Raw genomic sequence first — 13,825 nt, 5'->3', positions numbered from 1 at the left:
TGACACGCTTTACCTAAGAGGAGACTCTACATTGCACACACCTGTCACACAAGTGCAAGGGAGTGTTTCCCTCCACAACATGAGCTCGGACAGACAGAGAAAGATTCTGCCTTGGGTGGGATTTCCACATGAAAGCAGGAGCAGCAGTGCATGGACACATCCTGGCAGAGCCACCTTGCAGAGTCATGGTCTCTGCCCTGCGGAGGGGCGCCTGGCCTTTGGGACGAATGGGCTTCAAATCAGCCTCCAGGAAGGGAGCAGTGGGGCCCAATGTATTTTATCAAGAGGGTGGAGAGAGCCTAGGAGCAGAAGAGCACAGGTGGCCCAGGGTAGAAGGAGGGTGATGGGGCAGGAGGGAGCCTGCAGAATGTCTTTGTTTCCTACAGTTTCCTTCTAGAGAATGGAGATGTTTCCTACAGGAACCTGAAGACAGGGAAGTAAGAGTCCACCTTCCACTTGCTATTTCTGCTTAATCTAAAAGGCCTGTCTCAATACAAGAGCCCTTGTGTGTGTGCATGGGTTGGGGGTTTCTCTCGAAGAGTGGGTGAGGTCAGTGGTGGTGGAAGTCAGAAGAGTGGTTACCTATGTATGGGATCATAGGAGGGTTAACTTCTAGGAAGGAGCACAGGGGGGCTTCTGGGGGCTAGAAATAGCCTGTGTATTCATCGGGGCAGCACAGGGTATGTAGGTACGTCATATCTCATTAAGTTACATACTTACTTTACAGAGCTTATTTTATGCTGAAATATAAAAGGAAAAACTAAATAAAAATTAAAAGCAAGCCATTAAGAGTCGAGTCTGAGTTTTCACTGCACCCACTTTTATGGCCATGTGGCCTCGGTGGCCTCGGGGCAGTTTCATTAACCTCCCGGACTTCAGTTTAGTCTTGTAAAACGCAGTGTATTTTGAGAATCGTATAAGGACATGGGTGAGGTCTTTAGCACAGTGCTGGACCAACCCCAAGGGCTCAGCACGATGGTATTCTCCATCAGTGGAGTCCAGGAGACCTCTGGGAGGACAAGTATCTCAGTGCAGAATGCCACCAGCAGCTGCCACAGAGGCTGCAGGGAGGCAGGAAGTGTACTGCTCAGCGCCTGGGGGTTAGCATCTGACTGATGGGAACCAGAATCCTGGCCCCTTCCATTTGCTGGATGTGCATTCTAGTCTACCAACCTCTCTGAACCAGTTTTCTAATTCATAAGACTGGTGATCATTGTACATATCCAGACTATAAGGATCAGTTTGGATAATCCATTTAAGGCATTCATTCATTTATCATCCAGTATACTTATTGAGTACCTGTTAAAGGGCCAGGCACGTGTTGAGTGCTAGGATCATAATGAACCAGACAGATGCAACCCCTGCCTTCTTGTATACAGTAGGTGTTCAATAAAAGGCTGCTGTGGGACGTATGTGCCCATGAATAAAGGAGGGGAGAGCTAGAAACCACTGACTTCCTTCTTCCAGAGCTGTGCCAGAATGAGAATTAGTGTTTCTTGAGGAGTGACTTGGCTATCAGAGCCCCTGCCAATCAGGGTGCTGATGACTCTGTGTTCATCACGGTGACATGCACTGTGGTCTGCTTGCTCTCGTTCCAGCCTGCTGTGCTGCCCTCACTGAGCTGGCGCTCAATGACACCAACGCCCACCAGGTGGTCCAGGTGAGAGCACTGCTTCCCATGTCACATCAACCCGACTTCTGCTGCAGTTTGTACCCCGGGACATAGGTTATATGGCTGTAAATGCTTTAATATTCCTTATTTACTTTGTAGAATTCTCTTTTGCATTTCTCTTCTTCCTCCTTTAACTCAGTTGAACACAGAAGGACTGCCATGCGATCAATTGACATTGTTTCTTCCTATGTTAGGTGATGTCCTTTTCATTTTCCCTTTTTTTTTAAGAGAGAGAGAGAGAGAGAGAATTTTTTAATATTTATTTTTTAGTTTTCAGCGGACTCAACATCTTTGTTTGTATGTGGTGCTGAGGATGGAACCTGGGCTGCACGCATGCCAGGCGAGCGCGCTACCGCTTGAGCCACATCCCCAGCCCCTTCCCCCCCTTTTTTTTTTTTAAAAAATGATTTTGCATTGCTTTAAATATGGGCACACGGGATACTCTGAGTTAAGGATAACTCTTGTTTTAAGTAAGGATGCATCAGGTTATTCAGTTAAAGCTGATTGAGACACACCAAACAATATTTACTGTCAGTAAGCTGATTTCACAAAGTAGAATACATTAATTAATCCATTTCACATACAGTTATATGAGAGTGTGTCAATAAGTCAATAAGCAAATATATACACAAGTACACTCCACTCTGTGTTCAAACTGGATGTGCATTTATATTTTGAAAGTTACCTCCTATTATTGAATTTTAAAGAGGAAACATTTTTGGAACAGGGGGAAGTCAATACCAACATGTCCAACTTCAACTTCAAAATATAAAAAAGTCACCAAGGGGTCAGATTAAAGTTCCCAAGGGAAGCTCAGTGAATCCAGGGAAGTTGGTGGAGCAGGGCATTTGGAGTTGGCCGGGTTGGGGTTCAGTTCCTGGCATCAATACTTGCTGGCTTGGCTCCTGGAAAAACTGACTTCACTCAAGTTTTGGTTTTCTCATGTATAATACAGGGACATTAAAGAAGAACTTACAGAATAGTTATAAAAATTAGTGAGGCAGGTAAAACTCTTCATAGTTATAAATGCCCATACTTAGTAAGATCACCAAATTATATAGCTAGTAGATAACCAAAAACTAGCAATAGGTGAATACTTTTTGTTCATCCCTCCATGTATATATGCTTGTATTAAACCAAGTCTATAAAGATGATAACTGTGTTTTCATAGCTAACTTTTGTTTTCTTTGTAAAAATCTGTTATTCTTGTTTCTTTGATTTTTTTCTCTTCCTTTAAAAGTGTTTTTCACCTATACATTATTCTTGTCTTATCAAAACTATAAAGGGAAAAATCATAGTTCATAGTTAGATATTTAAAATTCAAGTTGTAAAGATGGTTGGATCCCTTTCTTCTGTCCCTTTTAAATCTCCCATTCTTTGTTTTAAAAATATGTCAATTACTTAAAATTTAGACATTTTATAAATCATAATCTCGACTCTTTACAGACATTTGAACATTAAAGATTGTGTTTATAGCCTTTTGTGTTGAAAAGTACAGTATCACACTGACATTTTTAGTATTGTTCTTTGACATCTTTTGAAAGTTCTGAAATTATACTAACATTACTTTTTAAAATATTAAGTTTTGAGAAATTGCTTCTTTAAGCTTTGTATCTCGGTGGCATTGCCAGTGGTCACTGATAACATGACCCTTTTATATCTGCAGGAAAATGGTGTTTATACAATAGCAAAATTAATTTTACCAAACAAGCAAAAGAATGCAGTAAAAACTAATCTGTTACAGGTAAGCAACATATCTATTGTTTTTAACATCATTATTGGATCTGGGAAAACTTTAATGAGATAATCTATGATTTTTAGGACTTTTAAAGTTAATGCTAGCCCCATTACTGTGTGGAAAAATATCTGGTGTCAGAGGCTGGCATGGAAACCAATAACAGCAAAACAATGTAAAAGGCTTAGCCGTGGTTTCTCTGTGTGGGAGAACTAGAAGGTTTATTTAAGTGTTTCTTTGCTAATGAGTAAGTGCTATTTTTTTTAAAAATTCATTGCTTATATATCAGAACATAGCAACAGAGGAAAATTTTTTGTCAACTTTAAACATGGACCTGAGTCACTAACATTTCACCTTTAAAACAGAAAGCCTGTAAAAGGGATTGTGATGGATGAGAAGGACTCACCAAGTGGATAAGAAATACATACTGGTTGGGGCTTCAATAGCATCTGCTACGACATGGAAGGGCACTGCATGCAGAGGGAACAGAAGGAGCAAATCAGGGAATCCTAGGAGCTTAGACAGTGCTTGGGGAAGAGTGGACTACTGAGTACTTGAGATGCAGAATGCCCCAGGAGTCGAGGACTCAATGGTGAGAATGGAGCACATTTATGCAGGGCCCTATCTGCTTTTCTGAAGAGTGGGCACCTGGAGGAAGTGTCCCTGAATGACACAGGAATGACAGAAATCAGATTGAAGGTTAGCCTTTGAAATAGTTACAGCTCATATTTTTTTTTTTTATAGTCATTGAAAAAGGGAAGCCGGGCATGGTGGCATATGTTTATAACACCAGCAACTCAGGAGGCCGATGCAGGGGGATCACAAGTTCAAGGCCAGCCTTAGCAACTTAGTGAGGACCTATTCAACTTAATGGGAACCTGTTCCAAAATAAAAATTTAAAAAGGCTGGGGATGTAGCTCAGTGGGAAAAGTGCCCCTGGGTTTGGTCCCCATTATGATAAAAAATAAATAAGTAAATAAATGAAATTTAGGAAGGAAGTAAAATCAACCTTAATGATACATGTTTGAGGAGATATATTTAAACATGAGCAATATAGACATGTATTGCCACATCACATGGTATACCACAGGTATGCACCATTTTCATGGTTATGTGTATCAGTTAAAAAAATAAAAATATTAAAAAAGAAATGCTCCCAACCATCTCATCGAGAAAGATGGCCAAACCCAGCAGAGACCCTGGTGGCATCTGTGTGCTGGATGGAGGGGTTTGTGGAGAGCTGCCATGCAGAACTCATGGATGTAGGGACTTGATTTCTTCAGTGCACCACAGATGTATGACACTGTCCTGGAAAATACGCAAAGTCGGATCTATTCTGCAGATGTGTTTTGTTGAACCAGAAGAGGGTTCTAGAAATTCCAGCTTTGGAGTTGGTTTCCAGGAGCACATGTTTCTCCACTTCCTTACAACCCTCTCCCTGGGTCCTTCAGGCCATTTTTTGCTGTCCACTTGGCCCCTCAGGGTGGTTTCATTTGTGCCCCTGTCTATTCAGATCTGTAATTTTATGAAGCCATCCCAGACCCCCTCGGGCAGCCCCGGTCACTCCAGCGGTAGCCTGTCCCGCAGGTGCACCGCAGGCTGGGGGGCCCTCTCTTTTTTTCTCAGCACTGCAAAATGTCCGATGTTTATTTTTCTTAGTGAAACCCTCGCAGGCCTCTTTCTGAGTGTTCTAGGGAGTTGCTGCTGATTGTTCTATTTGGGGAACGCTTAAGACTCTTTTACTCCAGAGACCAATTTGTCAAGCCTGAGTCCAGTGTGCCTGTGGCTATTTTTATATGTCATCATTTCTAGTGTTTATTTTCTCACAGAAACCATATAAATATTGAGGCATTCGTAGCAGGCTAGAAACAAAATAAACCTCGCGCTCCTGGAAATCTCTGGATGTTTGGTTTTCTCAGCATAGGAACTGTATTTTCTCGTCTCAGTGAGTTCGTTTAGTACTTTCGAGAAAGAAATTAATGGCAACTACTGGGTGAAACAAGACCAGGATCCCTAGAGAGTGAAACAGGAGAAGGGCCCCAGGGTGGGTGGCTTGTTTTCAGTCATAAGCGTGGGCCCTTCACTCGGGCCCCTCTCTCTGGTTTCCTTCTGCATAGTTCTGTCCTAACAATGTTTTGATTTGTTGCAATGCCCTTTAAGAATTACATTCCCTTTTTTTCTCCCCCTAGTGTTATGCTTTCAGAGCCTTGAGGTTTCTCTTCAGTATGGAAAGAAACAGACCACTCTTTAAAAGGTATGAGCTTGGAGACGTGTAAGCCATCACCAGGTATAAGAGACTGTTGAATGGGAGCGTTTTCACATGCCTGATTCAGATGCAGCAGTCAGAGAAGCACGGAGCTGTGTGCCAGCCACGGGTCTTCAGATTTCTTAGACCCCAGAGATAACCCCTGAGCCACTGTGGGGATATCTCCATGCTGACGATTCACCAAACAGCTGTGAATCATTGCCACTCCTCTTAATCACGTGTGGCTCTCGTGGTTTTAGGCTTCTTAAAATTAAAGATATTAAAATCTTAAACAGATGGCTTAAAAAATATGTACTTCTTCTTGCCCTGTCAGAAATCCTCAAGTTAGTCTGATAATCCCCCCTCCATCGATAGACCAGCCAATCATTTGTCTGGATATCCTCGATACGATAGGAGCTCATTTGGAGGAGAGGGGGCTGGATGTCTGGGACCTGGGAGGCTGTACTGGTGAGACCAAAACCCCTGTCTTGGGAGGCAAACACCTGTTACCTACATGTGTGGTCTACATACCACTTATTTGGATGGATTAGCCAGAATCAGGAACCCACATTCTCACTAGAATTTTGTTGATAAGCCGTGAGTTAATGTAGATCAGAAATCATGGCACATTTTTATGTTGCTACTCTATTTCCCTATCATATTTGAATTTAGAGGAAAAGGAAGCAAAATTAGTTATTCATTATAACTTTCCACTTAACCTTTCCAATAAACCACCCCTTTTACTGAACATAAAAAACATTTTAAGAAGCCCTTGAAACCAGTGTTTTGGAAACGATGCATAATTTTCTCCATGTTTTTTTGTTTACTGGTCTTTTTATTTTCATGAAACTTAAAAAGAATTAAGCTAGTGTTTACCTCCTAGAGTTAATATGAGGGCTGAATCAAATGGCATTTATGAAAGTGCTCAGCACTCATAAACACCCAATAAATATTACTTTCTAGTGTGGTTAATATCTATACCCCAAATATATTACACAGTATTATGTGTATCACGTCCATTTTTAAAATTTCTATGAAATCTTGTAATGTGACATCTGCTCTCTTAACAAAAATTTAAGTAAGTCCTGAATTGTTAACTATAAGCCTGATGTTGTACAGCAGATCTCTAATTTTTTTTTTCTGTGTTTTTTCTTAATCTTTGAATAATACAGCCTATCTAGTGTAATTTTGTGAGATAAGTCGGAGTGTTATTCCCTCAACTTTGACAGCCTAAGGAAGTTATGTGTGTTTCACATGGTTAATCTGTGAGTGAGCACATCCAAAAAGGAAGTCCTGACAAAGAAAGTTCCCCCTTTCTTTGTTAAGCTTACATGTGTGTGTGTGTGTTTTCCCTGTAGACTTTTCCCCACCGACTTGTTTGAGATGTTCATTGACATAGGACATTATGTTCGTGACATCAGTGCTTATGGAGAATTGGTATCAAAGTTGAATTTATTAGTGGTGAGTCCCCGAGTTTTAAATATTTTTGAAAGCTGCTCTGTGGTCAGGGTAGAATTTGTCACCGTGACCCATTTCCTTTGTTTTTTTTTTTTTTTTTTTTTGGTTAGGAGGATGAACTGAAGCAAATAGCTGAAAATATTGAGAGCATTAATCAAAACAAAGCTCCTTTGAAATACATAGGCAACTACGCGATTTTGGATCATCTTGGAAGTGGAGCCTTTGGCTGTGTGTACAAGGTGACTTTGCCCTTGGGGAACTGCCTTTGTAATATTCCTGATCAAACCAGATGTTACACTTGCATCCCATACCCCTACTTAGTTGGAGTCCTTGTCACTGAAAGACAGTGAAGAAAGACATAGAAAATTAGGATGTTAACAGGCAGAGTTAACAGGCAGAGTTAGCTGTGCTGACATCTTAGCTCTCAGCTCTAGCAATTGGCCACTGACTCTAGAAAGACATCATTAACTCATCCCAGTCCATGACACATTCTCTAAATTCACACCATTGCTTCTGCATTTGTACAGTAAAATCCTGCTGAATGTTGAGACTGGCCCAGAGTAGACCAATTTTGGGGGCTGGGCTTAGTGTAACTACATCTAGAGTTTTAAACATTCTATTTCTTATTTAGATGACTTGAATAACCATGGGACTTGCTAAGCTATCCCTTTCTTACCTTTTTTTCTCCTTTCATATTTTATATTGATATACTATAAGTGCACATAATAGTGGAATTTGTTGTTAAATATGTGTACATGCACATAATATAACAATATAACTTGGCCAGTATCATTCCCCAGTATTTTCCCTTTCCATTTCTTCCTCCGCTCCATCTCTTTCTTCCTGGTCTCCCATTCATGAGGTCCCCTCCCCTTTTCTTTTCCTTTTTCACCTCTAGTTTCCAAACATGTGTGGAAACATATGACCCTTGATTTTTCTGAGTTTGGTTTATTTTGCTTTACATGATATTCTCAAGTTCCATTCATTTTTCTGCAAATGATATAATTTATTCTTCTTTATGTCTGAATAAAACTCCATTGTGTATATACACCACATTTTCTTTATTCATTCATCCATTGATGGATACCTAGGCTGGTTCCATAGTTTTGACTATTTTGAATTGTGCTGCTTTAAGCATGGGTATGCATGTATCACTATCATATGCTGACTTTAATTCTTTAGGATAAATACTGAGGAGAGGTACAGCTGGGTCATATGGTGGTTCCACTCCTAGTCTTTAGAGGAATCTCCACATTGATTTCCATAGTGGCTGTACTAATTTACAGTTCCACCAACAGTGCAAAAGTGTTCCCTTTTCTCCATATCCTCTCCAGTATTTATTATGTTTGTATTCCTGCTGGCTGCCCATTCTGACTGGCATGAGATATCTTTCTTATCTATTCAACTCTCACTTCATTTTTTCCCCCCTCTTTTTAGGTTAGAAAACATAGTGGTCAAAATCTTTTAGCAATGAAAGAGGTCAATTTACATAACCCAGCATTTGGAAAGGATAAAAAAGATCGAGACAGCAGCGTAAAGAATATTGTTTCTGAATTAACAATAATTAAAGAGCAGGTAAATGTTTTTCTTGTTTCTGAAGATGTTTTCCTTAAATAAGTATCATTGAAATAGAGTTCTTGGGCTATTCTCTGTGCTGCTCATGAACTTGGTCTGTGATATAATAAACCAGGAGGCAATGATGTTGTCACCAACTTTTCTCCTAAGGCTTGACACCCAACCATAGAAACACTTTCTGGAGTTTACATCAGGATGCAAAACAACTGGGCCTATTGCACAAAGGCTGTCACATGGGAGAGAAATCCTTCTCTCTTTGTTATAAGCATAGCCAGTCCTGCTCATTCAATTGTGGAGTATTTAGTGACCTAGTTGCACACATAGGAATATGACCAAGAATTCCCTGTCAAGTCAAACAATTTTTGCTTATTCAATCTAAAATGTGAATTTTCAGGAGGGGTTATTTGTTTATTTATTGGCATGAACAGAATAATCTGATGTAATTTAATAGCTCAATTAACTATCATTATGGAAGTTTGGGAAGAAAGAATAAACCTGTCAGAAGAGAAATGGGATTTCTTTATGTGATGCAAGGAGACATGTGTTTCTTTTTCAGACTCCTTATTTACACATTCATTACAGACACTGCATTTGAACTCCTGTGGAGAGTTACCAGCTCCTTTGCTCTTTATTCTGTGTTGTATTTGTGTAGCATCTGCTCTGGAACATAAAGAATATCATAAATATGGTCTTTAGTCATTGAAATCTGCATTTTACATCAAGTTGTAAATTAGAGTAAATTTTATCATTAATAGCATATTTTATAGTTGAATTTTATATGGGAATAGATTAGAACTAAAAAGTTAACAATTTTCTCAGAATTAGGATAATCTAGCCTTCCACGGTGTGTTATTTTATTGTAGCATGAGGCTAGAACATGGCTTTTGACCTAAGCAGATATAATATCTTCATTCGATGCAAATCTAGATAGAATACTTTCCAATGAGTTAGATCCAAAGTATAGTTCTGGTTGTGTGCCTGGTCCCATATCGTTTAAAAGCCGCTGGCTACTTGCTAGCTGATACAACAGATGATTTATTTTAGCACATTTTCTAAAACAAGAAAGTATTGGGAAGGATCTGTGTGGACTTCAAGGTCTCTCAAAATTGTACAGTAGCCTTCTCACTAGAGGATCAAACCAGTGGAAAAGGTAACAGTCTTGAGATCTTAAGGAGGAGGCAATGACAGAAAGAAGCAGCAGAAATGGGAGTGAAATAGGAGACTGTATCTGTTAAGATGAAGATTAAACTGCAGTAACACAGAGGCTCCAAAATTCAGGGGGTTAAGAAGAAGAGGACTCACAATATGATGGGTTTTTCCTGTTTCATGTGACAGCCCCAAAGTGAATAGAGCATGTTGTCAATATTCTCTGCTTCGAGCAGTCACCTGGGGACTCTGCAGCCTCTGAGGTGTGGTCTTCACCTGCGTGGCTGAAGCTGCCATATGTGTGCCCAAGGTGGGGTAGAGGAAGAGCATGGAGCTCAGACACAGGGCACACGCTAGTGAGAACTGAGTGATAGGCTAACTGGGGTTGCAGGAGAGGCTGAGAGACACTGTTGACTGGGAAGCCATGTCCAGCTGCAGCTCAGTTGCAGTGGAGTGGGGCAGTAGGTTGATGGTGGACAGTTAGCAGTCTCACCCTCAAAAGGGCATGCAGGAAGGACAGAAAGAGGTGCAAACCATTCCCATACAATGGGAACCCTTCTGAGAGAAGACAACTTTCTATTTACCTGGAAACAAATTTCAAATAAAAAGACTGCAAAACTTTTAGTATTCTCATAGAAAATGGTCTTTCATTTAGTTTTTAAAAAGTAGAATTTCCATTCACACTCTTCAGCCAACTCACTTCAAGGAGAAATTGTATAGGCCACTTTTTTAGAAAGAAGAAGGATGAATTTATTCAGTCCTACTGTAATAGTGGTCAAACAACCACAATGGAGGACACAGACTGAAGCCAATTCTGACCTTAACAAGGACAGTTGGGGATTACAGCCAACCGGCAGGTGAGGAGGTCAGTGGATAGAAAATGACGAAAAGGAACTTGGCATTTAAGGGTGCCAAGGGCAGGGGACTGGGTAGATGATTGAATATCCAGGGCAGAGGGATTCTTGATAAACTGGCTTAGCAGGGTTCTTGCTAAAACAGAGCAGGGCCTAGGCAGGAAGAGACTTCAAAGGAGCCTGACTCTAGTTTGATTAAGGATTGAGATTTGCAAACTATTATTATGATTTAAATTCAGGTCACTTAGGTTATTTCGTACTAGTCATCTTAGAGAACATAGAAAGAAACAGTTCAAGTACACACAATCAATGTATATAAATACTTGGGTAGTGGATAAAGGTAAAGAGCAATATATATTTATATTCAACATAAATGTCTTCATTTCAGTTTTTCTCCTTTATGCAGTCTATGTGTGGTGTTGGCCCAGGGAGTACAGTATGAATTTTAAGTTTCCTTCTAGTTTTTTTTAATTCTTTCTTTTAATTAAGTTAGGTAATAAAGCAGCTCTCAGTTTTGTTTGTAGAGCTATACAGGAGATTGATATTATCAGATTAACTTTGTATGCAACAAATTTTTAAAAATCCTGAAAATCTCAAGTGGCATCTTTAAATGCTTAGTTTTATAAATAAATATAAATATGATAATTTCTTTGTGAAATCAAACTAAATAGTCTAAAGAAAAGTTTGTGTTCTAAAGTGGTATAATATATGTTTGTTATTTATTTTCTTATAGCTTTATCATCCCAATATTGTTCGTTATTACAAAACATTTCTGGAAAGTAAGTATGAGTTTTTGTGGTATTTCTACTTAACGAAACATCTTTGTTAATTACACATTTTTATATTGGAATGTCACAAAACAAACTCTCCCAACCTTTTTTTTTTTTTTTACTTTATTGCCACTAATATGACAGTGGATGACCTGATGATAGCTATAAAATACTTAGCTCCGTACAGGGAAAGGTACTACATCAACAATCCAAAATGATCATTACTGCCATTTTTATACCCCCCAAAGCACTTAAGTATCAGATGGTGATTATGTAAAATCAATAGCAGTTTGTGTATGAATCAGATGACATTTTCCACCCCCCAAATAAATGGGAGTGAAAATTTACTGGAGTGATTTCTTTTGCATGAAGTTCAAGTAAATGCCACCAGGTGGCGATGGAGCATTGGCAATTCCACAGGCAGCCAGGCTCTGCAAGTAGAAGGGCACAAATCCAAACTCCCTCACTTGTTTTATTAAAAAATAAGACTGCTGGCTGAAATAATAGAAGTATTGATGAAACTTAATGATCTGTGACACATATAAAATTTCAAGATAAATCTCCACTTTAAGAAAGATTTAAAGAAGTCCAAGGCAACATTTTTTTTTTTTTTTAGGCTTTCTCACCACCTCTTTATCAATGTTATTGTTATTTAAGAAAATAACAACGTCTTTTGTGTACTTTGGCATTTGTTATGAATTTAACTATCTTCCTCCCTGAGATTACTTAGAAGAGCTCAGTGCTGAAACCTCAAACCTCTGCCTCCTTCTTAGCTATTAGTTCTTTCTCTCTCTTTCTTTCAGTACCCAGGATTGAACCCCAGGAAGCTCAGCCACTGAGCCAAATCCTCAGTCCTTTTTTATATTTTATTTAGGGATAGGTCTCACTAATTTGCTTAGTGCCTCATTAAGTTGCTGAGGCCGGCTTTGAACTCATGATCCTCCTGCCTCTGCCTCCTGAGCTGTTGGGATTATAGGCGTGTGCCATTGTGCCTGGCACCATTAGTTCTTGATATTGGAGTAACTGCCCATAATTTAGCACATACTTGCTCAAAAAGAGATGAAGGTTGGCTTCTGCTTTGTACTAAACTGACACAACTTGTCTTATTATAAAAAGAAAATAAAACTCTTTTAAATTGGCAACTTCCAGAATGAATCAGAGGTAACTTAAAATACATAATATATGCAACAGATTAGGAAATTGCCATAAAGGGAAATATGAGGTGAGAGCATGAAAAATAAAACTAGAGGTAGGAGGTGCTGGGGTTGTGGCTCAGTAGTAGAGTACTTGCCTGGCATATGTAAGGCACTGGGTTCAATCCTCACTACCAAATAAAAATAAATAAAATAAAGGTATTGTGTCCATTTACAACTAAAAATATTTAAAAAAACAACTAGAAGTAGGTTTAGTACATAAAACATTTTTTTTTGAATTTAGAAAGATTTGAAACAATAAAAATATGTGTAGAATATGATTAAATATATTATGATTTATCTGTATTGTGCAATACTATGGCAACCAAGAGAAAGAATGGCATGTATTTGTGAACACTGAAATAAAATGCTATTTAGTGGAGAAGAGTTTAAGTTGCAGAACATGCATGTAGGATTCCACCATTTTTGTAAATATTGCTTACATACCTATTTTATATACATAGAAAAGTCTCAAAAGACACATCTCAAGCACCATTGCTGATAGTTACATATTATTTTTAGAGAAGGAAGTGGATATTTCTTGACATTGAAAGCAAAGAGATAAACACAATCAGTTAATGTGGTTTACAGTGTTCAGAAGACAAAACCAGGAGAAGTCTAGCTGTCTTTGCTCTTGAGGGACACAGTAGATGTTTCTACCACGGGTGGTAGTGGTTTCAGCTATCATGTAAAACCATGGCACCATCCCAGTGTAGATTTCTGAAAGGTGAGTCTATGGGATGACAAAATGATGCCCTTTAATGTGCAGCTTCCTGAATGTCTGGTTTGAAATGAGGGTTAATCAGACCATCGAGAGGAAAGATGGATTCACCTATTCTTAGCCCTCTATGACTTGGGGGTCATTTGCTTGTTCTTCTTGGTACCTTCCAAGCATTGCACATCTGGGCATACATAGAAAATGATAATGTTTTCTAGGGTGAACTTACTCTAGGGGGTTGCCTGTAGCTGGAAGAGATTGATGCTGAGCTTTACTGGCCCCAAGATCCCTGTGCCTCAACTCAATCCAGGGCTGGGTGGAGCCTCATGTTAGCATATCTCTAATTCTTTAGTGTTGTCCTCTGCCCACCCACTAGGAAGCTCTGATTCTACTTTGTAAGTCTTTTTAAAGCTTCTATGTTGAATTCAATTTTTATGACGTATTTCATATTTTTGATAT

At 39.2% G+C, this 13,825-nt stretch overlaps 1 protein-coding gene across 8 annotated transcripts in view; it reads left to right on the top strand.

The window, feature by feature from the left end:
• Nek10 (NIMA related kinase 10) overlaps nucleotides 1-13,825 on the top strand; it is a 190,356-nt gene that overhangs the window by 40,572 nt on the left and 135,959 nt on the right. For 7 of the 8 annotated variants that reach the window (XM_076868669.1, XM_076868661.1, XM_076868640.1 and 4 more), the window contains 7 exons: nucleotides 1,599-1,660; nucleotides 3,339-3,416; nucleotides 5,597-5,661; nucleotides 7,011-7,113; nucleotides 7,221-7,349; nucleotides 8,548-8,685; nucleotides 11,419-11,464. In XM_076868669.1, coding sequence (XP_076724784.1) covers nucleotides 1,599-1,660; nucleotides 3,339-3,416; nucleotides 5,597-5,661; nucleotides 7,011-7,113; nucleotides 7,221-7,349; nucleotides 8,548-8,685; nucleotides 11,419-11,464 — 621 coding nt within the window. Of the gene's footprint in view, nucleotides 1-1,598; nucleotides 1,675-3,331; nucleotides 3,417-5,596; nucleotides 5,662-7,010; nucleotides 7,114-7,220; nucleotides 7,350-8,547; nucleotides 8,686-11,418; nucleotides 11,465-13,825 lie in introns of all 8 variants that reach the window. The other variant, XM_076868657.1, reaches the window with a different exon arrangement.

The sequence above is a fragment of the Callospermophilus lateralis genome, chromosome 1 (assembly GCF_048772815.1).
Source record: "Callospermophilus lateralis isolate mCalLat2 chromosome 1, mCalLat2.hap1, whole genome shotgun sequence".
Lineage (NCBI taxonomy): Eukaryota > Metazoa > Chordata > Mammalia > Rodentia > Sciuridae > Callospermophilus > Callospermophilus lateralis.
This window is presented reverse-complemented; position numbering and strand designations above follow the sequence as displayed.